Raw genomic sequence first — 26028 nt, 5'->3', positions numbered from 1 at the left:
GTTGATATTGTAGAGTATTGGGTTCAGTTCCCAGCACCCACCTGGCTGTAGATGAAATTCTAAATGGTCTTATTAAATAAGAAATGCAGAGCCAAATAAAGAGTAAAAACCTAGAGATCAGAGCAGTAGCCAAGAGCTAAGACCACCTTATCTTACTACTCTCTGACTGTCCTGAGAGAGAGAGAGAGAGAGAGAGAGAGAGAGAGAGAGAGAGAGAGAGAGAGAGAGAAGAGAAGAGAAGAGAAGAGAAGAGAAGAGAAGAGAAGAGAAGAGAGAGACCTTCCTGTGTCCTGTCATTTTATTGCCTTTCTGTTCTGCTTTCTCATTGGTTCTAAACCCAACCACATGACTTCCTCATCACTGCCTGTCTATACAGACTTCCAGGTCTCTATGGTTTGTACTGAGATTAAAGGTTTGGGTCACTGATTGGCTGTGTCCTTGAACGCACAGAGACTCTGCCTGCCATGTGATCGGATTAAGGGTGTGTGCCAAATGGCTTGCTCTTAGCTCTGATCCCCAGGCAACGTTATTAATAAATAAATCATATTTCAGCACAAATAAAATATCACCATACCTGGCTGCTGACAACTGTACATAACTCCATTTTCAGGGAATCTGATGCCCTCTTTTAGCCTCCATGAGCACTAGGCATGTACATGGCAAACATATATGCAGATAAAACACACATACAAATACTATACGAATAATAAATCTAAAAAAACCTGTAAAGATGTGAAAGTATGAAAATCACCAGGGACTAATAAATAATGAACTAGGTGCAGTGATTAAAAATACTTGGTATAAAAATGGTGTGATCATATATATTAGATTGTTGGAAGACTTTTCTATAATGTAAAAAGAACAATAAAGTAATATAAAACATGAAAACAACACGAACACTCCTACCTTGTATTTGGTTTCTGCAGATAATGTTTTTCCATTGAAGGATAAATGATATAGCAGTGTTTTTCATAGAACAGTGCTTTAGATTATTCAGTCAAAGAAATCCTGAAGAGAGAAATGGTTGTATCTGATATTTAAGAAATAATTGAGAAAAAAAAAAGAAAAGAAATAAAAGGAAAATTTGGTATTAACTTTTTAATTATTTAATCTGAGGCTTAGAGGGAATTAACATACTTAAACATTCAGCAAAATAAGACATTTAATTGTATGTAGACATATACAAGAAGCTTGTAATGTAAATTCTATGTTGAAAAAAAAAAAGAGCAGAAACATGAGAACTATTGAACTTACATAGATTATTTGAACTAGAAAGAGATTTTAGAACTGGGCAACATTCCAGACCAAACATGGTACAGAATGTCACATATGCAGGTTATATTTACATCAGGAAGAAAAGGAAGTGTGTGTCAAACAGAAATAACTTGCTTGCCTGCAGTTGGCATTTGCCTTACATGGTCATGTTTGGGTGGCTTTCAGCCTCTGCCTGAGACCCAGTTTCTCTGTAGATACACTCATAGGCTGGTCTGCAGTTTGGTTAACTGTCATGCTAGGTGATGTTTTCATGTGTGGTGTCTACTTGAAAAGTGTATAGAGACTGATTTAGGATAAATTAATTTTGTTTCATTGAGACCCAAGTAAATATATGGACAAGGATTTAAAAAACCTACAATTAGCCATTTATTATCTGATGTTAACTAATATGCATTTTTAGAATTCTTAACACCCCCACCTGGGTTCATTAAAAAATGTGTCTAAAGCAGTCAGTCTTATGGAAATGAGAAACAATCATGATGAGTCTAGACTTCAGTGCAAACTAAGATTTAAATATTGGCCTTCCTCAGAATGTGACTTGTGTTTTCTTTGTGGACACTCATTTATGAGAGTGTTTCTAGAAAAAACAAATTTCAATCCTGACTTTGTGGTACAATCCCACCATTTTAGAGGTGAAGGCAGGGGGATATTTTTGAGGTGGGGATGAGGTGTGAGAGAGGAGAGAGGTAGGGGGGAGAGAGAAGGAAAGGAAAAAAGGAACATAAATGTCTGTGTGAGTATGTTTTAGAAATTTTTACTGCATTCCCCAAACTATTACAGTGACACGTACAACAAATTGTTTATTTAGCATTGTCTCATTTTTAGCCTAATTTATAAGGACAGAGCCAGCGGAGTATATTGACTTCTTAAATGTTTGTGGTTATCATGATAGGTTTTCTTGGATTTTGTAATGTCACAGCTTACTATATTTTCTGTTCTCCTTTAATGTCATACTTGTAAATTTTGCAGACTGATAAAATATGTCCTGCAGTTTGTTTTTTTAGCAGTATTATTGGATGATATTACTTGAGGTACATTTAAATTATTGACTTTCTCCTTGTCCAGTCTTAAGAAGAATGGTGTGGGGGAATCTTTTTTATTTTTTAAAAAGATTTATTTATTCATTTATTCACTATGTATACAGTGTTCTGCCTGTATATATGCCTGCAGGCCAGAAGAAGGCACCAGATCTCATTATAGATAATTGTGAGCCACCATGTGGTTTCTGGGAATTGAACTCAGGACCTCTGGAAGGACGGCCAGTGCTCTTAACCTCTTGAGCCATCTCTCCAGCACCAGGGGGAATCTTCTAAGAATAAACTTTGCCTTTAACTGTTCTTAGTATTCCTTGCATGCTGACAGTGTGACAGACCTGGCCTGCCTAACATGCAAGGGGCGCAAGTTAGATGTGGAGTCACTGGAGTGTCCTTCTTCTCTTAATTCCCTGGTGCCATTTGTGTCATTGTGGACCTACCGTGAGGTCTTCTTATCTTTCAGCAGCATAGTAGGTTCAGGAGATACCCTGACAGTCAGGATTTCTTTGTGGGAATTAAGTGAAAAGACAGTCAGCAAAAAGAGCCTGATTTCTGAAGAAATCAAGGAGACTATACAGACTACTCATCTGAAATATATATTATGTTAACTGTTTAGCAAAATGGGAATTGTTTTATATTTTTAAGTTTTTCTTTTTATTTAAAAAAATTAACTTCTGTGCTGTTCTTGTATTGTTGATCTATTTTTTAGAGATATTTTAACTGTCAGTGTGCTTCCAAGAGTCTAGACTCAGGGCTCATAGAGAACAAGAGCTGTGGTACATGTGTGAGATTACAGTGGAGATGGTCTCCCTCCAGTTTTGCTCACACTTACACGTTCTGGTTATGTGAGTGAACTTGAATCTAGAACATATACTAGTGGTAGAGTTGCTTTGTCAGTACAATTGGTTTTTAAATCTAGAGATGTAAGCGTTAGCAATAATGTGCACTTAAGTAGCATAGACTTTAAATTTAACCACTCATTGTTCCTCTGTACCAAGGCCCGGATAATGAGTTTATATCCAGGTTTTTCCATGGCTAACCTCTTATCCTCATAGACCAATTTTTATATCTCATAAAAATGATACCATAATACTGCTCTTTAGCCTAGTTTTACTTAAGATGTAAGGTAAAGCTGGACATGGTTGGTTGTACCTGCTTTAATCCCAGCACTTGGAAGGCAGAGGCAGTAGATCTCTGAATTTGAGGCCAGCCTGGTCTGCAGAGTGAGTTCTGAGCCAATAGCGCTACATACCCTGTCTCAAGAAAATAAGGAAGGAAGGAAGGAAAGAAGGAAGGAAGGAAGGAGGGAGGGAGGGAGGGAGGGAGACAGAAGGCAAAGTGCTTTTATTGTTGTTGTTTGCACCAGATGCCAATGAGGCATCCTCCCCTCCTTTGACAGTACCTTACACAGGGTACCTACTGTTTCTCTTAATTTTTAATGTGTTGTGGCAGAGATGGAGATTGGGGGAAGGGTATTGAGAGAAACAGGGCTAGTTGGGAAGTAAATTAAGATGTATATCACACAATTCCTTATACATAAACCGAGTATGCAGAAGTATGTAGAGTTGAAAATCTCTATCAGCTGCTTTCCTATATGCATAGGAAAATTTGAACTTATTAAGAGCAGTATTGCAGTGTCAAGCTGATGTACCTATGTGTGCACTTCTTGACTTAAACTGTCTAATTTTCAAGAGTTCTACACAGTTTGTTGCTTTTTCAAATTTTATTAAAAGTAACAAACAAAAAACGTAATGAGAATTCATAGGATATTTTTCTACTTATAAAAGGGTAATCTTAGCTGGGCAGTAGTGGCAGCAGGAGGCAGAGGCAGGCAGATCCCTATGAGTTTGAGGTCAGCCTAGTCTATAGAGTGAGTTCCAGGACAGACAGGGCTACACAGAGAAACCCTGTCAACGCCACCTTCCCCCCAAAAAAGAGTAATCTTGAAACATACATTTTAAGCATTTTAATTTGATTGTTAATGAGATGCATTGCTGTTTTCGTGAGATGTTCAATTTTCTTTTTTCTCTTTAAGGTGGCTATCATCCAGTGAAAATTGGAGACCTCTTCAATGGTCGATACCATGTCATTAGGAAGCTAGGATGGGGGCACTTTTCTACTGTCTGGCTGTGCTGGGATATGCAGTAAGTGTCCCTTGTCATTATATGCTCTTTAGTTATGTCTAAAGCGATGTATCAAGGCTCCTCCTACCCTGTTGTAGCAGGTTGGGTGCTGCAGCAGAGGGCCCTGCAGCCAACTATACTAGTACCCTTCCCCCTAGTTTTACATTCCTTTGCTTATATTTTTTTTAAATTGCTCATTTAGCTTTGTTTGTGATCTTGTTTTTTGAGATGGCTTTTCATCAGAGCTGTGTACTTTTCTGTTCATATCAGAAAAAAAAAATACAAATTGAAAATGTGTAGACCTTTCAATTCAGTATTTTGTGATATTATTTAAAAGCCACATTCCATAACAGGAAATGTCATTGTTGCTCAGCACATATATTCATGTGTAATTGTGTTTGTGTACTTGCACCTACAGGAATTGAAACAAATGTTATGAGTGTTTGTGTTAGCTGAGCATTTTCTTGTCTACTCTATGTTAATTATAATTTAAACAGCAAAACATAAGAGTTATTGTTTTAACCTATGTACCCTCTGTTTATCTCATCCAAATTCAAAAAATGCTATTTTTAATTAAAAATTATTAACTGTATATATATGTGTGCATGATGTATGTATGGGTGTGTAACAGTACATTTGCCACAGCATGAAGACAACTTTGTAGAGTCATTCTTCTAACTTTACATAGGTCCTGGGGATCAAATTCAGTTTGCCATACTTGCCTGCAAATGCCTTTACCTGCTAAGCCATCTGGATGGTCCCCGAAATACTGCCTGCCTATCTGTGTGTGTGTGTGTATGTATGTATGTATGAATGAATGTATGTATGTATGTATGTATGTTTTTCGAGACAGGGTTTCTCAGTGTTATCTTTGACTATCCTGGAACTCTTTGTAGACCAAGCTGGCCTTGAACTCAGAGATCCACTTGCTTCTGCCTCTGGGATTAAAGGTGTGTGTCATCATGCCTGGCATACAACATACTATTTAAAAAAAAAACAGTTATTGAAAGTTTAAATGTATTGTCTACTAATAGGCTACATCTCACTATAACAATCACTTCTTTTGCTGATTATGTAAATAACTATGCTTTTTTTTTCCTTCTTCTAAAGAGGGAAAAGATTTGTTGCAATGAAAGTTGTAAAAAGTGCCCAGCATTATACCGAGACAGCCTTGGATGAAATTAAATTGCTCAAATGTGTAAGTAATCAATAAATATGAATGATATTAAAAAAAAGTAAGTGACTAACCAGTGCTTTACTCTGTGATCTCTGTATTATAACACATTTTTACTTTCACTTTTTAAAAAAAACAGTGTTATTTCAGGTGCCTGTAGACTTTTTAATTGTTGCTGTGCCCTCTCTGTACAAGGTCTGTAGGATCATTTAAAGTTACTAAGTATGTTCCTCTCCTACGCTGGTTGGCTGGAGATTTTTCTGGGTGATACTAAATGAAAGTAGAATTTTTATAAGTTCAAATCTAAGTCTTTTATTTGAAAAAAAATACCTTGTTGATTGGTATAATAAAAAAAACTCCATTATTACTAAAATTTATTTAACAGTGTGTGCATGGAATCAGAGATGTTGGCTCCTGATGGAGCTGTAGTTAGAGGCTGCCCAGGTGTGAGACACGGGTGCTGGGAAATGAACTCAGGTCTTCTGGAACAGCAATATACATTCTTAGCTGTGCAGCCAATCTCTCCAGCCCCAACCTCCATTTTAAACTTCTGTAGTGGTTGGACATGCACACTTGTGCACACTTGTAATTCCAGCACTCAGGAAGCTGAGACTGAGGATTGAGGAGATATAGGCTAGCTTGGGTTGATAACCAGCATTTCATTTGGGAAAACCAAAAATGAAAATAAAAAATGCCAACTCTTTTGTTCTTTTATTTGTTTTACTTTATATAGGTTCGAGAAAGTGACCCAAGTGACCCAAACAAAGACATGGTAGTCCAGCTAATTGATGACTTCAAGATTTCAGGCATGAACGGGATACGTATCCTTTGCTTTGTGATCTCTGAATTATAACACATTTCTTTTGTTTTCTCTTTTAAAAAATAGGGTTATTTCAGGTGCCTGTAAACTTCTAATTGCTGCTGTGCCCCCTTTGTATAAGGTGTTCAGGGTCATCATAAAGTTTTTAAATATGCACCTCTCTTGGTCTGGTTAGCTAAAGATTTGATTTTTTTTTACTTATTTTTTTAGGTTCTTTTGGATGTATTAGCATCTTAGAAATGTAAAAAAATACTGCCTTGATTGGAATGAAGTTAACTATTGGTTTTCTAAAGTTAGTGTTTATTAATTATATAAAATGAGAGATTTTATCATATTTTTTGTAGATGTATGTAATGTAGTTAGATTGTTTTCATTCTCTCATGACTATTCTCTTATCTTGTTCCCCAACCTTTATTTTGATTTTATCTTTTATATGATTTAATATTTTATTTATATAAAATATTATTGACTTTTTAAATGTAATTATAGTTATTTCTTTGCAATGGTGGATGGAAAAATATTCTAGCACTTTTTTGTTACAGCCCCTTGCATGACTCGTGATTATTTGTACATGTTATGGCTAAGGTCTTTCGGCTTCTTTCAGATCTTTTGTTACTTTCTTTATATCTTACTTGGAGCAGATCCAACATTTATCGTCATATTTGACCTGAAACTCCAGAAACCTTATGTCAAGGCCTTAAGTCTCAGTTAAAGCCTAAGAACGACATCCAGTGCCTGTACCTCCTCTATCATGATCTTTCGGAGGAAGAAAACTCCTATTGGAACATGTCTTTCTTTGTATTTTTCCTAAAAATTCAAAACCCAACATGGTAGTTCATGGCTGTAATTGCTGCACTCTGAGGCTGAGGCAGAAGGCTCAAGAGTACACAGTCAGCTTGACTAATAGCAAGCTTTAGGCCGGCCTGGGTTACAGTAGACATTGTCTCCACAAACAAACCCAAACCTGGAAAACAAATAATTTTATTCTGGGATACTGGAAAGTACAAAACCCTACTGATGTTATCTCAGCATTTGCTTCCAGATGATTCCTGGTAGCTGATAAGTTAATTCTCCCAAACAGTAGGCAAGCAGGTAGGCTGATAATCAGTACCACACTCTGAGTGCTCACTTGTCCATGTGAGCCTTTCTGTTTAGGGCAGGGCAGCTATTCATTGATTGTTAAACTCGTAGAGCTTTTCCTGAGAGGAAGAAGGAAGATTCTTTAGAGAAAATAACACACATATATACACATTTGTGCGCGAGGGTGCACGTGAACCTTTTACTGTTAGCTAAAGTGCTAAGAAGCCATTATAGTCCACATGTGTCAATACTTTGAGCAGATTTGCATCTGTCCTTGTATTTGCCATTAACTTTAGATTTTAGTCCCTATTTTTTATAATAAGATTGGGAAGTAAAACTACATCTTTTTGACCTATAGTGTACAAGTTCTTCAACAGAACAGAAACATTTATAACTTTTTTAATTGAAATATTTATATTATTAGCTATCATGATGATATGGTAAATCCAGATATTATAAAAATTAGTAAGTCAATAATTTTGTGATAGTAACTACAACAGAAGCAATGACCAAATATTCTCAGAGGCTTTCAGAACTACTTAAAAATCTCTTGTGAATATCATTAATGTGTATGATCTATTTGCTGACTTATATTTAGAGCAGTGATTATCAACTTTCCTAATGCTGCAACTCTTTAATTCAATTCCTCATATTGTGGTGACCCCCTCCCATAAAGTTATTTTCATTGCTACTTTGTAACTGTAAATTTGCTGCTGTTATGAATTATAATGTAAGTATCTAATATGCAACCTCAAAGGGATTGAGAATCACAGGTTTGAGAGAGAACCACTGGTTTAGAGGGTCAGTGATTGGGCTAGAGCTTCTGGATTTGTTTTTGTTACTTGTTTTGTTTTCTTTTTGAAGACAGGGTTTCTCTGTGTAACAGTCCTGGCTGTCCTAGAACTCACTCTGTAGACCAGGCTGGCCTGAAACTCACAGTGTCTATCTCTGCCTCCCGAGTCCTGGGATGAAAGATGTACACCACTACTGCCCTACATAGAGCTTCTGTTTTTGAAGAATCAACTGACTGGGCCTGGAAAGATGGCTTGGCAGTTAAGAGAACTGGCTGCTTTTTAGAGGGCACATGTTTGACCCCCAGCATCCACATGGCAGAGCATAACTGTCTGTGACTCTGAGTCCCTGAAGCTCTGATGCCCTCTTCTGGCTTCTAAGGACACGTGTGGTGCAGAGACATATATGCAGGCAGAACACTCATATATAATAATCTTAACGAATAAAAAGTTAAAAATATCAGTTTTTTAAAAAATGCACTGACCACGTACTCTAATTGAATCAGTGAACTCCATGGTCAGTAAGTATCTTTGAAAAGTAAGGTAGAGCCAGGCAGTCATGTCACATGCCTTTAATCTCAGCACTTGGGAGGCAGAGGCAGGTGAATCTCTGTGATCTCAGGGGCAAACAAATAAATGTGGGGACTGGCATAATAGCACATGACTTCAGTCCTTGCACTTGGAGGTAGAGGCATGTGGATCTCTTGAGTTTGAGGCCAGCCTGGTCAGTTTATATAGTGAGTTCCAGACCAGTCAGAGCTATATAGTGAGACCTTGCCTCAAATAAGTTAATTAATTAATTAATCCATTGCCTTCACAGAACTAGCCTAAGTACAGTATGGCTGGGCTTTTTAAAAGACGGTTGCATTTCATTACTGGAAAAGAAAACAAAAATGAGCAGCACACATTTCTAATAAATGTGGGCTTTTGTTTAAAAAATTCACTGCATTTTTGCATAGAATAATATTCCATTATGTATATGCACCACATTTTCTTTATCAATTCATACAGTAAACATGTAGGTCATTTCTATATCTTCACTACCCATGGGAGTGCTATAGTGTATTGATGGATGTTTACGATCTTGATTTCAGTTTGAGTGCTTGTATGGCTTTGAATGACAGCTGTTGTTGTTTTACCCTTTTGGGGGATCCACCACCCAGCCTCCAAATAAATCACACACGGAGGCTTAGTCTTACTTATGAATGCCTGGCCTTAGCTTGGCTTAGTTTCTAGCCAGCGTTATTTAACTTAAATTATCCTGTCCTTCTTTTGCCTCTGGGATTTTCCTGTTCTCTTACTTTTATAAATCTTATTTTTATTTCATGGCTTGCTTTGTAGCTAGGTGGCTGACCGCTGATGTGCTCCTCCTTCTCTGGCTGCTTGATCCCTCAGCCTAGATTTCTCCTTCTATATATTCTCTCTGCCTGCCAGCCCTGCCTCTCCTTTTTCCTGCCTTATATTGGCCAGTTCTGCATTAGACCAACAGGCATAGTTTTACACAGGCACAGTAACACAGCTTCACAGAGTTAAACAAATGCAACATAAACAAAAGTAACACACCTTAAAATAATATTCCATAACAGATAGTAAGGTTCTCATAATTATCCTGATCCCAAATTCACCAACTGTACACTGAAATATAGTATCTCATATTGCCCTTGCTGGTCTTGAACTCACTGTGTAGCTGAGGATAATCTTAAACTTCTGATTCTCCTGCCTTCACCTTCCAAGTACTGTATGACGTGTGTGTCATCTAGCATAGCTGGAAGTTATTAATGGGGAAAAAGGGTTAATAATAAATCTTCAATATATTTGACAAATTTCTATTTTATAATTTGTTATATGTCGTCTGTCAAGTAGAAATTTATGCAAGCAAGTAAGATTCTTCAAGTTCTTCCACCTTTTTATTCCACCTTTGCTCCTGTGAGGGTTCATTCCTGTCCATTTTCCTTGGGCAGAGCTGAAAGGAGAAAGAATGTCACAATGTAGGTCTGAATCATGGATGCTCCTTGTCTCTGTTTTAGAAATGAATGGAATTATATATTTCCTGAGGTAGTCTGCTATACACATTGAATAATGTATAGTATATGATAATCTTTAGTGGGAAAAATGAGGTCTTGTGTATGTAGGTGAGAAACAGCAACTGATCACCTTGATAGTATTAATATGGTATTTTATTAGGAAAGCAATGTTTTGTAAGAGATACACTGAAAATGCTTTTAGTAACTGCCTGCCTTCAGGAAATGCATCCTCAGTTGCTCCTTAACCTCATCCCAGATGTCTGCATGGTCTTTGAAGTACTTGGACACCATCTCCTCAAATGGATCATCAAATCCAACTATCAAGGCCTCCCAGTACGTTGTGTGAAGAGTATCATTCGACAGGTGAGGCTTCAGAAAGCAGCCCCACTCCTGTAGTGAGTAGTCCCACCCTTAGTAGCCAGGTTGGTTGCCTTTCAACATGTATTTTAGTTTTTAATGAAGGGATTAATGAATTAACATTTGAACTGCTATCAAATTTGATTTTTTTTTTAATTTAATGTCATGCATTCAGTGTTGTAAAGGAAAGTAATATCTGATTATCTGCCATGCATTTCTTGGCATATCAATCAGCCTTTGTAAAGATAAGTGGTGGGATTTATACAGAAATTGTTGTATTCTATATTCTTACTACAAAACATTCACTTAGTTCCTGGGAACCTAATTAAGAAAATACAATTTATTGTGTTGTTTTGTGATGTTTGTTTATTTATTTTGCTATTTCTAAGTACCTTGGATATAAGGAAAATCAAAGCTAAATAGGAACAAGTTCTGAGGGTCTAATTTACTTCACAGTGACTGTAGTTAATGGTTCTGCGTTTTATACTTGGAATTTGGAGAGAGTTTAGATCCTCATCTCCACACACAAGAAAATAATTTGACTAGATCAATTAGCTGTTTGTCGTGAGTATAACATAATGTACCTGTACATGGAAATATCAGGCATCACACAGCAAATATTTCATTGTGTGTTGTATTTTAGATTGGTACTTTGTTTGATTGTCTTAACAAAAGAAAACCCTTAGCAAGGGAGTGGCTTAATGAAGATAACGCCAATAAATATTTGTAGATGAGAGTACATATAGATAGAAGACCACTTTCCATCTAGCATTGCTCACCAGAGTTAGTCTTTTGGCATGGAGTATGCTAAGTCTGCCTTCCACTTATTGTGTGTACTACCTGATTGAAGAAAGTTGTGGATAGAAACAGCCTAATCTGAATTATCTGTTATGATGTTGTGTGTTAGCATGAATAAATCTGCACATTATCTGTGAGTTTGCTTAGTTTAGTTTGTGTGAAAAGAGGTTAAGAGCCTTTCCTCAAACACCAGGTTCAAAGCTTGGATTAGGCCTTCCCAGGGGTTCCAGCCGCAAGATACAGGCCTCAGTCCAAAATTTTAAGTGGTGTGTATGTTTGTAGGCATGTATATACACCTAATCTTAGTTGCTTTTCTATTTCTGTAGCAAAACACCATGACCAAAGGAAGGCACTTATAGAGCATTTAATTTTGGGGCTCATGGTCCAGAAGATTAGAGTCTGTCAAGATGGGGAGAAGGGCAGCAGGCCGGCAGTAGTAGTTGTGAGTTACATGTGATCCACAAGCAGGAGGCAGAGAAGGAGGGATTGGGGAAGGGAGAAGTGAAAAGTGATCCTAATCTGTCTTAATAATAAAACTCCGAGTCAGAGATTGAGGGTGAAAGCTGAAGGCTCAGAGAAGCAGAGTAGCCAGCCACTAGAGACTTCATACCGCTATGAAATCTTGGTCCTAAATGAGCATCCTGTCTCTATGAATCTTCAGACTGAATGGGGGCTCCTGTCTGTACGAAGGCCTGAGATCCTGTCTCCACCTCCCAAGTACTGGGGTGAAAGGCTGTTTGGCTCTGTTTCTCTTTTAGACTGGTTCAATCTCATGTAGCCCAGGGTGGCCTTGAACTCCTGATCTTCCTGCTTCCTCCCCCCAAGTGCTGGGATTAAAGGTGTGCGCCACCACTGCCTAGCCTCTATGGTTAACTAGTGGCCAGCTCTGACCTCTGATCTCCAGGCATGCTTTGTTAGAACACAAACAAAATATCATACAACAGAGAAGGGAGAAAAGATAGTAAGAACTCTGAAAGACTAGGCATTCAAATATATGAGCCTGTGGAGGCTGGTCTCATTCAAACCACCACAGCATATGTATGTACTTGTGATAGACAGAAATTATCATTGGGTGATAGCTTCCTCAATCACTTTTTTACATTATTTTTTGAGACAAGATCTCCTACTGAACCTGGAGCTTACTGTTTTGTATAGACTGACTGGCTAGCAGTCCTCTAGGATCTACCTGTCTATCAGAGCTGAGTTTATGGGCATGTTGCCACATCTAGTTTTATGTCGATTCTGAGAATCCAGATGCCTCATGCTTGCATAATAAGCCCAGCCCTTATCCAAAATTCTGTGTGTGTGTGTGTGTGTGTGTGTGTTGTTAGTTTATTTTTTGATACAAGATCTCACACTGTGTAGTTCTGGCTTGTTTGAAATGTTTTATTTAGACCAGGCTGACTTCAAATTTACAGAGATGGACTTGTCTCTATTTCCTCTGTGCTGAGGTTAAAGACCATCACCATACTCAGTCCTCAGAATTCTTAAATAGAAAAAGAATTATGGTCTGGTGAGGCACCTTATGGTGGGGACTCCTGCCTCCAACCAAGCCTGATGACCCGAGCTCAGTCTCCCAGGTCTCACATGGTGCAAGAGAGATTTCTACAGGTTGTCCTCTAAGCTCTACACAAATGCCTTGGCACACACTTGAGTGTGTCTTTGTGTGTGTGTGTGTGTGTGTTGTGTGTGTGTGTGTGTTACTTACACAAATAAATGTAATAAAATAAAACAATGATTCACACGGATTTGTGAATTGAGACATTGGGGCTTGAGAAAAGAAACTTCCTTAACTCTTACAAGTATAAAGTGTCTATTCTGATGTACTTGCGCATGAGTAGATTTTGAAACCCATTTTATAGAAGTTTATAGATTTTAAATTTGTGTAGTGCGTCCTAGATTGTGTACAGCCACCTTTGTGTGACTGCCTGTGTGTCCACCTCTTCACACTGTCTTCCTATGTAGCACATTGGCAGTGCATTTTGTCATATTACACATGTTATTTAAGAAGTAAGAAGTTGGAAGAAATGGTTATTGATGGATAAGAAATAGCACGTGGTAGCTCACAACCACCTTGTAACTACCGTTCCAGGGGGTCCAACACCTTCTTCTAACCTCCATGGTCAAAATGCACATGGTACATACACTTTGGCACACAACACATGCACAGAAAATAATTTTTTTTTTTTTTTTTTTTTTTTTTTTTTTTTTTTTTTTTTTTTTGGTTTTTCGAGACAGGGTTTCTCTATGTAGCTTTGCGCCTTTCCTGGAACTCACTTGGTAGCACAGGCTGGCCTCGAACTCACAGAGATCCGCCTGCCTCTGCCTCCCAAGTGCTGGGATTAAAGGCGTGTGCCACCACCGCCCGGCTAAATTTTTTTTTTTTTTAAAGGAGGCTGGAAAGGAAAAGAAAAGGCCACTTGCACTGTTTCATCTTAATTACATTAAGACATTTTACTGGAATTAGTCCAGGGCTAATGCTTGCCAACTGTTGGTTTGTGGCTTTTAGGTAATGAATCTATTGCCCTTTAGAGAAGTACCATTAGTACCATTTTTACTTAACAAAAACCATCATGCCTTTGATACGTGGCAATAGTGAAATTAATGTTAATTGATGTTACTTTCTCTGCAGTCACATTCATGATTGTAACTTTTAGTGGCAACAAATCTACTAAAGTGTTAGGGTCCTGGAGAAGTTCCACAAAAGATCACCATTCACATATGCAATCAGCAAGAGCATTTATTATCTCCAGAGTAAAGGTAGCAGCATGGTAGGGCTACACATCCAACACAAAGGCAAAATGGTGACCCTGAAAGAAGCTTGCAGGCTCCTTTTATACACAGCTGAAGGAATTCCTAAGGCAGTTGGGTCATTCTATCTATGACTGGCTTAAGTGGCAATTAATGTTAGTACATTCCTAATTGGCTAGGGTTAGCAAGGGCTGGCTAAGTGTATAGCTTTTCCATTTTGGGGTAGGCCTGGACAACTCCCAGGCTTTGTTTTTATTTGACTACTGTTGTTGGGTTTTTGTTTGTTTGTTTTAGTTTTTGGCTCTTTTTGGGGGGCCCACCACCCTGCTCCCAAATAAATCACACAGGGAGGCTTATTCTTAGTTATAATTTAAGCCAAGCTAAGGCTGGGTTATCTAGCCTTAGCTTGACTTAGTTTCTTGCTAGCTTTCCTTTACTTTAAATTATCCTGTCTGTCTTTTGGCCTCTGGGCTTTTGCCGTCCTCTTATTTCTGGAAATCTTACTCTTATTCCGTGGCTTGCTATGTAGTTGGGTGGCTGGCCCCAGATGTCCTCCTTCTCTGGCTCCTAGATCTCTCTCTTCTTCCAGACTTCTCCTTATATATATTCTCTCTGCCTGCCACCCTCGCCCTTTTCTCTCTCCTGCCTCCCTATTGACTGTTCAGCTCTTTATTAGGCCATCAGTTGTTTTAGACAGGTAAAGTAACACAGCTTCATAGAGTTAGACAGATACAACATGAACAAGTAAAACACCTTAAAATAATATTTCCCAACAGGCAATTATCCTAGTTGCTGTAAGGGGCTGGCTCAGGCCTGGCAGAAGCAGTTTTTCTAGTCCTTTCTGTCTTTGTTCCTGGCTTCCTGAGAAATGGCCTGCTCAGTTTCAAGAAGCAGAACTGAGGCCTAGTTTTCACCTGAGTTATTTTGAGCCCTTTATAGTTGCCTGGTCTTATCATGAAACTCTTGTAAAAATAATCTTGTTGAAGCTAGGCAATGGTGGTGCAAGCCTTTAATTCCAGCAGTCAAGAGGCAGAAGCAGGTGGATCACTGTGAGTTTGAGGCCAGCCTGGTCTACAGAGTGAGTTCCAGGACATCCAGGGCTACACAGAGAGAAACCCTGTCTACAGACAGACACACACACACACACACACACACACACACACACACACACACACACACACACACTGTGCTGGCCAAAAAAAAAATATGGTTGAAACTGATGAATAGTCTTGTAATTACACTTAACATAGATAATTTGTTTTATTTTGTATGTGTGGTGTAGACATGTGTAGTATGTGTTTGTATATTTGTATATGTATGTTCATTGGAGGCCGGATATTGGGTGTCTTTCTTGGTTGTTCACAATATTTTTTTTCAATTTTTTTTTTTTTTTTTTTTTTTTTTTTTTGCAGTTTCATACACTTAAATATTGAATTTTAGTCATTTTCATCTCCTATTTTCTCACTCTTCCTGCTGGGACCCTTCTCAATAAGGCCCCTCAGAGATCTGCCTGCCTCTGCCTTCTGAGTGCTGGGATTAAAGGCTTGGGCCACCAATGCCTGCCTGACCTCTCTCATATTTTTTTGAAACAAGATCATTCTTTCATTAATTAAACTTGGAGCTCAATGATTCAGCTGGATTAGCTGGGCAGCATGCTCCAGGGCACTCCTGTCTCCACCTCTGTAGCCTTGGCATCACCTTGCCCAACTTTTTACATGGATGCTAGGGATCTGAACTCAGATCCTCATGCCTTCTCTCTCTCTCTCTCTCTCTCTCTCTCTCTCTCTCTCTCTCTCTCTCTCTCTCTCTCCCTCCCTCCCTCCCTCCCTCCCTCCCTCCCTCCCTCCCTCTCTCTCTCTCTCTCCCTCCCTCTCCCTGTCTCTCTCTCTCCCCTCTCTCCCTCTCTCCCTCTCCCTGGCTGTTCTGGAACTCACTCTGTAGACCAGATTGTCCTCTAACTCAGAGATCTGCCTGCCTCTGCCTCCTGAGTGGTGGGATTAAAGGGGGGTACACCAACACACCTGACAGATCCTTATGCTTTCGCTGCAAGCACTTTACCTACTGAGCTGTTTTTCACAGCTTGATTTTCATATTTTAACAGAATAAATAACTTCAGAAATAACTGCTTGCATTCAATTCACAGAGACTTGAGTTTTCAAATATGTCTCCTACTTGTATAGATGATTGACAACATCACAACCATTCAGGCTTACTTAGAAGATGACTTTGCTGGTTCAACCATTGATGCTTCGATTCTACAGTGGGAAAATAAAGGGGTGTGTAAATTGAAAGGAGAAATTCTAAGAGTATAATGGAACTTCTGTGTTATAAATGCTTTGTATAAATAGTTGATTTAAAGTCTGTTTTTTTGTTTGTTTTGTTTTTGAATGTTTTGCCTAGTGCTTGTGGAAGCCAGAAGAGGAAGTTAAATCCTCTAGAAGTGGAATTACAGACAGTTGTGATACAATGTGTGGGTGCTGGAAATTGAACCTAGGTCCTCTGGAAGAACAGTTTTCTTAACTGCTGAGCCATCTCTCCAGCCCTAGACCTTCTTTTCTTTTTTTTTCTTATTAAGAAAAATTTTAATTCACTTTACATACCAATCACAGTTCCCCATCTTCCCTTTTCCCACCCCTCCAACATTCCACCTACAACCCAGCCGCCATTCTCTCCTACAAGAAGGTAAGGCCTCCATGGGGAGTCAGTAGAGCCTGGTACCTTCTGTAGAGGCAGGTTCAAGCCCATCCCCCTGCCTCATGGTTATACGAGGTAGTGGGCACCAAAAAGCCTGCTCATGCACCAGGGATATATCCTGATCCTAGTGCCAGGGGGCCCCTTAAGCAGATCAAGCTACACAACTGTCTCGGTAATGTAGAGGGCCTAGTCCAGTCCTGTGGAAGCTCCACACATGTTGGTCTAAATTTCATGAGTTCTCCCTAGTTTTGTTTTGTTGTCTCTGTAGGTTTCTTCGCCAAGATCTTGATGCACTTGCACATAGAATGCCTCTTCTCTGCCTTCAGCTGGACTCCTGGAGCCCAGCCTGGTGTTTGGCTGTGGGTCTCTGCATCTGCTTCCATCAGTTACTGGAGAAAGGCTCTATGATGACAGTTAGGGTATTCACTTATCTGGTTACTGGGCTAAGCCAGCTCAGACACCCTCTCCACTATTACTAGTAGTCTAAGCTAGGATCATCCTTGTGGATTCCTGGGAACTTCCCTAAGCACCCTGTTTCTCCCTATTCCCATGATGACTCCCTCTATCATGGTATCTCTTTCATTGCTCTCCCACTCCGTCCCTGTTCTAGCTCAACCATCCTGTTCCCTTATGTTCTCATCCCCCATCCTTTACCCACATCCTTAGTTTACTCATGAAGATCTCTTCTATTTCCCCTTCCCAGAGTGATCCATGAGTCCCTCTTTGAGTCCTCCTTGTTAGCTAGCTTCTCTGGAGCTGTGGGTTGTAGTCTGGTTATCCTTTGCTTTACATCTCGTATCTACTTATGAGTGAGTACATATCATGTTTGTCCTGAGTCTGGGTTACCTCACTCAGGATGATATTTTCTATTTCTATCCATTTGCCTGCAAATTTCATGATATCATTGTTTTTTACTGCTGAGTAGTACTCCATTGTGTATATGTGCCACATTTTCTTTATCCATTCTTTAGTTGAGGGGCATCTAGGTTGTTTCCATGTTCTTGCTATTATGAATAATGCTGCTGTGAACATAGTTGAGCATGTGTCCTTGTGGTAAGATTGAGCATTCCTTGGGTATATGCCCAAGAGTGGTATAACTGGGTTCTGAAGATTGATTCCCAATTTTCTGAGAAACTACCATACTGATTTCCAAAGTGGCTGTACAAGTTTGCATTCCTACCAACAGTGGAGGAGTATTACCATTATTCCACATCCTCTCCAGCTGATATCAGTGTTTTTAATCTTAGCCATTCTGACAGGTATAAGATGGTATCTCAGAATCATTTTGAATTGCATCTCCATGATGACTAAGATGTTGATCAATTCCTTAAATGACTTTCAGGCATTTGGGATTCTTCTGTTGAGAATTCTCTGTTTAGCTCTGTATCCCATTTTTAAATTGGATTGTTCGGTATTTTGCTGTCTACTTTCTTGAATTCTTTATATATTTTAGAGATCAGCTCCCTGTCAGATGTGGGGTTGGTGAAGATCTTTCCCCATTTTGTAGGCTGTCATTTTGTCTTATTGACCGTGTCCTTTGCCTTACAGAAGCTTCTTATTTTCAGGAGGTCCCATTGATTAATTGTTGCTCTCAGTGTCTGTGCTACTGGTGTTACATTTAGGAAGAGATCTCTTGTGCCAATGTGTTCAAGACTACTTCCTACTTTCTCTTCTATCAAGTTCAGTGTAACTGGATTTATGTTGAGGTCTTTGATCCTCTTGGACTTGAGTTTTGTGCATGGCAATAGATATGGATCTATTTGCCATCTTCTACATGTTGACATCCAGTTATGCCATCACCATTTGTTGATTATGCTTTCTTTTTTCCATTGTGTAGTTTTAACTTATTTGTCAAAAACCAGGTGTTCATAGGTGTGCCGGTTAATGTCAGGGTCTTCAATTCAATTCCATTGTTCCAAGTGTTGGTTTTTATGCCAGTACCAAGCAGTTTTTATTACTATAGCTCTATAGTAGAGCTTTAGGTCAGGGATAGTAATGCCTCCAGAGGTGACTTAATTGTACAGGATTCTTTTAGCTATCCTGGGTTTTTTGTTTTTCTATATGAAGCTGAGTATTGTTCTTTCCAAATGTGTGAAGAATTGTGTTGGGATTTTGATGGGGATTGCATTGAATCTGTAGATTGCTTTTGATAAAATTGCCATTTTTTACTATGTTAATCCTACCTATTCTAGAGCATGGGAGATCTTTCCATTTTCTGATATTTTCTTCAATTTCTTTCTTCAGAGACTTAAAGTTCCTGTCATACAGGCCTTTCTCTTGCTTTGTTAGAATTAGCCCAAGGTATTTTATATTATTTGTGGCTATTGTTATGGGTGATGTTTCTCTGATTTCTTTCACAGCCCTTTTATTATTTGTATATAGGAGAGCTACTTTTTTTTTTTTTTTTTTTGAGTTAATCTTTTATCCTGCCACCTTACTGAAGGAATTTATTAGCTAGCTGTAGGAGTTCCATGGTAGAATTTTTGGGGTCACTTATGTATACCATAATATTGTCTGCAAATAGTGAAAGTTTGACTTCTTCTGTTCCAGTTTGTATTTCCTTGATCTCCTTTTGTTGTCTAATGGCTCTAACCATATTGAATAGATATGGAGAGAGTGGACAGCCTTGTCTTGTTCCTGATTTTAGTGGAATTGTTTTGAGTTTCTCTCCATTTAATTTCATGTTTTCTGTCAACTTGATGTAAATTGCCTTTATTATGTTTAGGTATATTCCTTGTATTCTTGATCTTTCTAGTACCTTTATCATGAAGGGGTGTTGGATTTTGTCAAAGGCTTTTTCAGCATCTAATGAGAAGATCATGTGGTTTTTTTCTTTCAGTTTGTTTATATGGTGTATTACATTGACAGATTATCGTATGCTGAACCATCCTTGCATCTCTGGGATGAAGCCTACTTGATCATGGTGGATAATTTCTTTGATGTGTTCTTGGATTCAGTTTGCCAGTATTTTATTGAGTCTTTTTGCATCAATGTTCATGAGGAAGATTGGTCTGTAATTCTCTTTCTTTGTTGCATCTTTGTGTGGTTTGGGTGTAAGGGTAGCTGTAGCCTCCTAAAAAGAGTTTGGTAATGTTCCTTCTGTTTCTATTATGTGGAACAATTTGAAGAATATTGGTATTATTATTATTATTTTCTTAATTCTGATAGAATTCTGCCCTGAAACCATCTGGTCCTGGGCTTTTTCTGGTTGGGAGACTTTTAATGACTGTTTTTATTTCCTTATTGGTTATAGGCCTATTTAAATTGTTTATGTACTCTTGATTTAACTTTGGTATGTGGTAGCTATCTAGAAAATTGTCCATTTCTTTTAGATTTTCCAATTTTGTGGAGTACAGGTTTTTGAATTATGACCTGATGATTCTCTGGATTTCCTCGTTGTCTGTTGTTAGTTTCCCTTTTCATTTCCAATTTGCTTAATTTGGATTTTCTCTCTCTGCCTCTTGGTTAGTTTGGATAAGGGCTTGTCTATCTTTGTTATTTTCTCAAAGAATCAATTCTTTGTTTCATTGGTTCTTTGTATTGTTCTCTTTGTTTCTATTTCATTGATTTTAGCTCTTAATTTGATTATTTCCTGGCATCTATTCACCTTGGGTAAGTTTGCTTCTTTTTGTCGTAGAGCTTTTAGGTGTGCTGTTGAGATTTCTCCATCTTCTTTATGTGAACATTTTTTTTCATTTTTTAAATTTATTTATTAAATTTAATTTTACATATGAGCCATGGGTTCCCTTGTTCTCTCCCCCCCACCCTGCTTTCCCCCAGCCCACCCCCCAATCCCATCTCCTCCAGGGCAAACACTCCCCCAAGGATTGAGTTCAACCTGATAGATTCAGTCCAGGCAGGTCCAGTCCCCTTATGTGAACATTTTTGTAGTATGAATTTTCCTCTTAGCACTGCTTTTATAGTGTCCCATCAATTTGAGTATGTGGTACTTTCATTTTCATTGAATTCTAGGAAGTCTTTTATTTCTTTCTTTATTTCTTCCTTGACCCATTGGTGATTTAAATCATTTGGGTCAGTTGAGCGTTATTCAGTTTCCATGTAATTATACGCTTTCTTTAATTTTTGTTGTTGTTGAAATCTAACTTTAAGCTATGGTAGTCGGTTAAATTACAGGAGGTTATTCAAATTTTTTTTTTTTTTTTTTTTGTATCTGTTGAGATTTGCTTTGTGACTGAGTATATGGTCAATTTTAGAGAAGGTTCCATGGGTTGCTGAGAAGGAGGTATATTCTTTTTTGTTAGGATGGAATACAGATCTATTAAGTCCTTTTGAGTCATAATATCAGTTTGATCCCTTATTTCTCTGTTATGTTTCTGTCTGGCAGACTTGTCCATTGGTGAGAGTGTGGTGTTGAAGTCTCCCACTATTAATGTGTGGGGTTTGATGTATGTTCTAAGCTAATTTTTTTTCAATAGCAGTATTTATTCGGTGACCACATCCAGTTGTCCACATGCACAAGAACAGGAAAATAAACTTTAGTAATGTTTCTTTTACAAATGTGGCTGTCCTTATATTTGGGGCATAAATGTTGAGAATTGAGACTTCATCTTAGTGGATTTTTTCCTGTGATGGATATGTAATGTCCTTCCTTATCTCTCTCTTTTGATTGATTTTAGTTTGAAATCTATTTTGTTAGATATTAGGATAGCTACACCAGCTTGCTTCTTATGTCCATTTCATTGGGAAGTCTTTCCCCAGCCTTTTACTATGAGGTGGTATCTGTCTTTGAAGTTGAGGTGTGTTTCTTGTATGCAATAGAAGGATGGATCCTGATTTTGTGTTGAGATGTGTTTCTTGTATGCAGCAGAAGGATGGATCCTGATTTTGTATCCAATCTGTTTACCTGTGTCTTTTTATAGGCAAATTAGATAGTAAGAGATATTAATGACCAGTGATTGTTAATTCTTGTTATCTTTTGGTGGTTGTGTGTGTGTGTTTTCCTTCTTTGGGATTTCCTTCTGTGGGGTTATCTATTGACTGTGTTTTGGTGGGTGCATCTTACTTCCTTAGTTGGAGTTTTCCTTCTAGTTCTTTCTATAGTGCTGGATTTGTGGATAGGTATTGTTTAAGTCTGGTTTTGCCTTGGAACATTTTGTTTACTCCATCTATGGTGACTGAAAGTTTTGCTGAGTATAGTAGTCTGGGTGGGCATCCATGTTTTCTTAGTTTCTGTATTACGTTTGTCCAGGACCTTCTGGCTTTCAGTGTCTCCACTGAGGAGTCGGGTGTTACTCTGATGGGTCTGTCTTTATATGTTACTTGGCTTTTTAACTTTGCTGCTCTTATTATTCTTTCTTTATTTTATATGTTTAGTGGTTTAATTATTATGTGGCAAGGGGACTTTGGGGGGGGGGTGTCTCATCTATTTGGTGTTCTATAAGCTTCTTGTATCTTCATAGGTATTTCCTTCTTTCAGTTGGGAAAGTTTTCTTCCATGATTTTATTGAATATGTTTTCTGTGCCTTTGAATTGGTATTCTTCTCCTTATTCTATCCCTATTATTCTTAGGTTTGGCCTTTCATGGTGCCCAGATTTCCCGGATGTTTTGTATTATGACTTTTTTTTTTTGGCTTTTAGTGTTTTCTTTGATTGATAAATTTATTTCTTCTATTGTATCCTCCCTATCTGAAAGTCTCTCTTCCATCTCGTGTATTCTGTTGGTTATGCTTGCATCTATATTTCCTGTTCATTTACTCAGATTTTCTATTTCCATCATTCCCTAGGTTTGTGTCTTCATTGTTTCTATTTCAATATTTAAGTCTTGAACTGTTTCCTTTCCTTCACCTGTTTAATTGCTTTTTCTTGGCTTTCTTTATGGGATTTATTAATTTCTTCCAATATTTTGTTTTGTGTTATCCTCAGTTTCTTTAAGGGAATTTTTCATTTTCCTTTTAAAGGCCTCTGTCATCTTCATAAATTTATTTTTAAAGTCACTTTTTTTCTGTACATTTTCATAGGCCTCTCTCTACTCTCCTTGGATCAGCCACTCCGTTTTATTTATTACCTTCTTCTTTTTCTATTCTCTTGAGAATTTCATGCAATATGTTTTTTTTTTATCAAAGTTATACTCCTTCCTGTCTCTAACTCCAAGATCCACTCCTACCCCCTCCCAACTTTCTGTCTTGTTTTTATTTTATTTTTTTGACAGTCTACTGAATCCAGTTCATGTTGTCAGTATATTTATGAATACCCTTCCATTGGACTAGGATCCACCTATAGGAAGCCACATCCTCCCTTAAAGAAAATTGACTCTCCCTCCCCCAGAAGCCATCCACTGTGCATATCTCCTCAGTTGGGGTGGAGGCTCATGAGTAAAGCCTTGCTTTAATGATTATTTTTTTTTAAAATATTTATTTATTATATATATAGTGTTCTGTTTGCATGTATCCCTGAAGACCAGAAGAGGGCGCCAAATCTCATTACAGATGGTTGTGAGCTACCATGTGGTTGCTGGGAATTAAACTCAGGACCTCTGCAAGAACAGCCAGTGTTCTTAACCTCTGAGCCATCTCTACAGCCCCCTTTAATGATTCTTATTCCTCATTTAGAAACTACCTTGACTTCCCTTTGCTTGTGTTTGCTAACCTGTACCTGCTTTGTCTCCATGAAGTAATCTACACTGTGATCAGAGAGCTTGAGTGTGGAGTTAGATAAACTTTAGTTGGGTCAAAAGACTTGCCCCACTTATATAACCTTAAGCCATCATTTTATTAGAAGTAAAGTATGAATAGTAACGGTGCTGTCCTCATTAGATTATCATGTATTTATTCATAGCTTGCTGTGACCTAGGCTTATTTCTGAGTACTTGGCATACTTTATTTCTCTGAAACCTGTTAACAATTCTATAAAATAGGCATTCCTTCTTTCTTGATTTCATGGAAATGGAAATAGGAATATAGAGCCTAAGCAATTTTCCTTCAGTCAGGAAGTAAATTAAAAAAAATAGTGAATGGAACTAGAGAGATGGCTCAGTGGATAAGAGAACCTTGATGCTCTTTCAGAGGACCCTAGTTCATTTCCCAGTACCCACACTGTGGTCGGCAGCTTGAAGCTGCCTGTAACTCCAGCTTCAGGTATTCTGACACCTCTTTTGGTATCCTCTGGGACCTGCAAACATGTGCAATATACTCATACAAATAATAATAATAATAATAATAATAATAATAATAATAATAACATAGAAAGTAGAGGAGCAAGAAGTTAAACCTTGATTAGTCTAGTTTTAGAGGTGAAGATTTTTATTAATTTTTGGTAAGTGATATAGTGATGTGTTGGAATTGTACTCAGCCTGTGTCCAGTCACTTAAGTCACTGTTTATTCTTTCTTTACACACACACACACACACACACACACACACACACACACACACACACACACACACAAACACAACCCCGTAATGTAAGATTTTAACTGTAGAGTGGAATGAAATGCCTATTTGGGCAGAATTTGGTTTGTTTTTTTCTAGAGGAAGCAGTATGAGCCTATAATCCCAGCTGCTCATCCGGCAGACACAGGAACTTGTCACAATAAAAAAGAGATACAGCTCAGTGGCTATACCCTAATCTACTGCTATTTTAGCCAGCATTTACATCTCTGAAGTTACTGGCCTGCTTCTCTAGCAGTGGCCTGGCCGCTTAGGCCACAGCCTGATGGGTATTCTGTTCCTGCAAGCATCTGCTCTGTCACTGACGCTAAAGGCAGCTTTAACTAAATCTTTATCATTCTATTTATAAGTGAGACATAAAATTCAAAGGCTGGGGTGAAAACGTGTGAGCTCAAAGACACTAAGTAGCAAAAAGCTAATCTCTCCTTGCTGGCATCCCTGAAAGACCCATGTTTCTACTCTGCCCAAATAATAAACCTGCACCACTCCGAATCCCTCCCTACTGCTTCCTGTGTCTCTCTATCTCTCCCGGATGCCCTCTGCTGCTCTATGATCACTTTCTGTCAACTAATTGCTAACTCACCCTCCTGACCCAAGGTTAATTTTATTTAATCAACTCAAATCAAACTCAGAGTTCACAGTGTGGTTGAATATCCTCCAGCATTTCTCTCTTTTTGTCTAAATAAAAAGAAAAGGTTTTAACTCTAAACTGTATACAATAAGAGTAACTATTAAGTAAGAAATACTTTCACAATGTCCAATCCATTTGTATTTGGCAAATTTAGAGAAACTGTTATCTATCCTATCTTAGTGAGTCCAAAGTTTTATACCTAATTCACTTTCTATCCTTCCGTGACCAGTGACAGTTTGCAACCATCCCCCCTAAATGATGACAAATCCACTGAATGGCCAAAAACCACCCACCCCAACTCTTGGGAATGCGGGTGTCATTGTTCTTAATTGAGATAATGTCAAGTCTTGAGAGAGCTAGTTGTATTATTTTTTTTTTAGTTTCTGTGTGATGGGAAAATGTAGAGCTGGATAGTCTGTGAGGCTAGACCATCTCATGTAACCACTTTGAAATTGTCCTGAGCAATTTGTAGTTCAAAGCTGATTTTGGTGTTGTGCTTATCAGCTTAATGGTTTTACCACAATCCAGGTGGAATCATCGTAGTGGGGCCCCATCTTTTTGGAGACTTCAAAGGTTGGTGTTAAGAATGGTCACAGTTCACTGTGGAAAAATGTTTTAATATCATATGCAGCAGATCTCAGAGAGGTTCAAAGACCACAGTCTATTAAGTATATCCCGGATAGGCAAATTTAATTCCTAGTTACCTGATTCAGACTCAATTCTGAAATCATGTACAGGAAGTTAGATGAAGCCTATTTTTAGAATTAGTTAGTATTTTATATGACCATTAATATCACGACAGAAAGTTTAATATATATAATAATCTTATAAATTCAGAGATAATATTTATACCTTAGTGACAATAGAATAGTTCCTTAATTTTGTTTTTCTTTCGTCCCAATTCAGGTTGTTCTTCTGACATGAGATAGAGATTTTTGGATCTCCCTTTAACAGTTATGCTTAGGTTTAGCGAAGGAGAGAGCTCCCTCCAACTCCAAAGCCAGCTTTGAATTTTAATTGAATTGGGACCATAAACAGACCATTTGTCTTTAATGTTTGTAGAGAGCAACA

The 26028-nt window shown here is 38.2% G+C and overlaps 1 protein-coding gene across 14 annotated transcripts in view; it reads left to right on the top strand.

Moving 5' to 3' along the window:
• Srpk2 (SRSF protein kinase 2) overlaps positions 1 to 26028 on the top strand; it is a 218125-nt gene that overhangs the window by 155426 nt on the left and 36671 nt on the right. For all 14 annotated transcript variants that reach the window (XM_037203586.1, XM_037203581.1, XM_037203588.1 and 11 more), the window contains 4 exons: positions 4345 to 4453; positions 5543 to 5630; positions 6340 to 6427; positions 10578 to 10684. In XM_037203586.1, coding sequence (XP_037059481.1) covers positions 4345 to 4453; positions 5543 to 5630; positions 6340 to 6427; positions 10578 to 10684 — 392 coding nt within the window. The remainder of the gene's footprint in view (positions 1 to 4344; positions 4454 to 5542; positions 5631 to 6339; positions 6428 to 10577; positions 10685 to 26028) is intronic.

This window comes from Peromyscus leucopus, chromosome 3, assembly GCF_004664715.2.
Source record: "Peromyscus leucopus breed LL Stock chromosome 3, UCI_PerLeu_2.1, whole genome shotgun sequence".
Taxonomy (NCBI): domain Eukaryota; kingdom Metazoa; phylum Chordata; class Mammalia; order Rodentia; family Cricetidae; genus Peromyscus; species Peromyscus leucopus.
The sequence above is the reverse complement of the archived record's forward strand: the minus strand, read 5'-3'. Positions and strand labels throughout refer to the sequence as shown.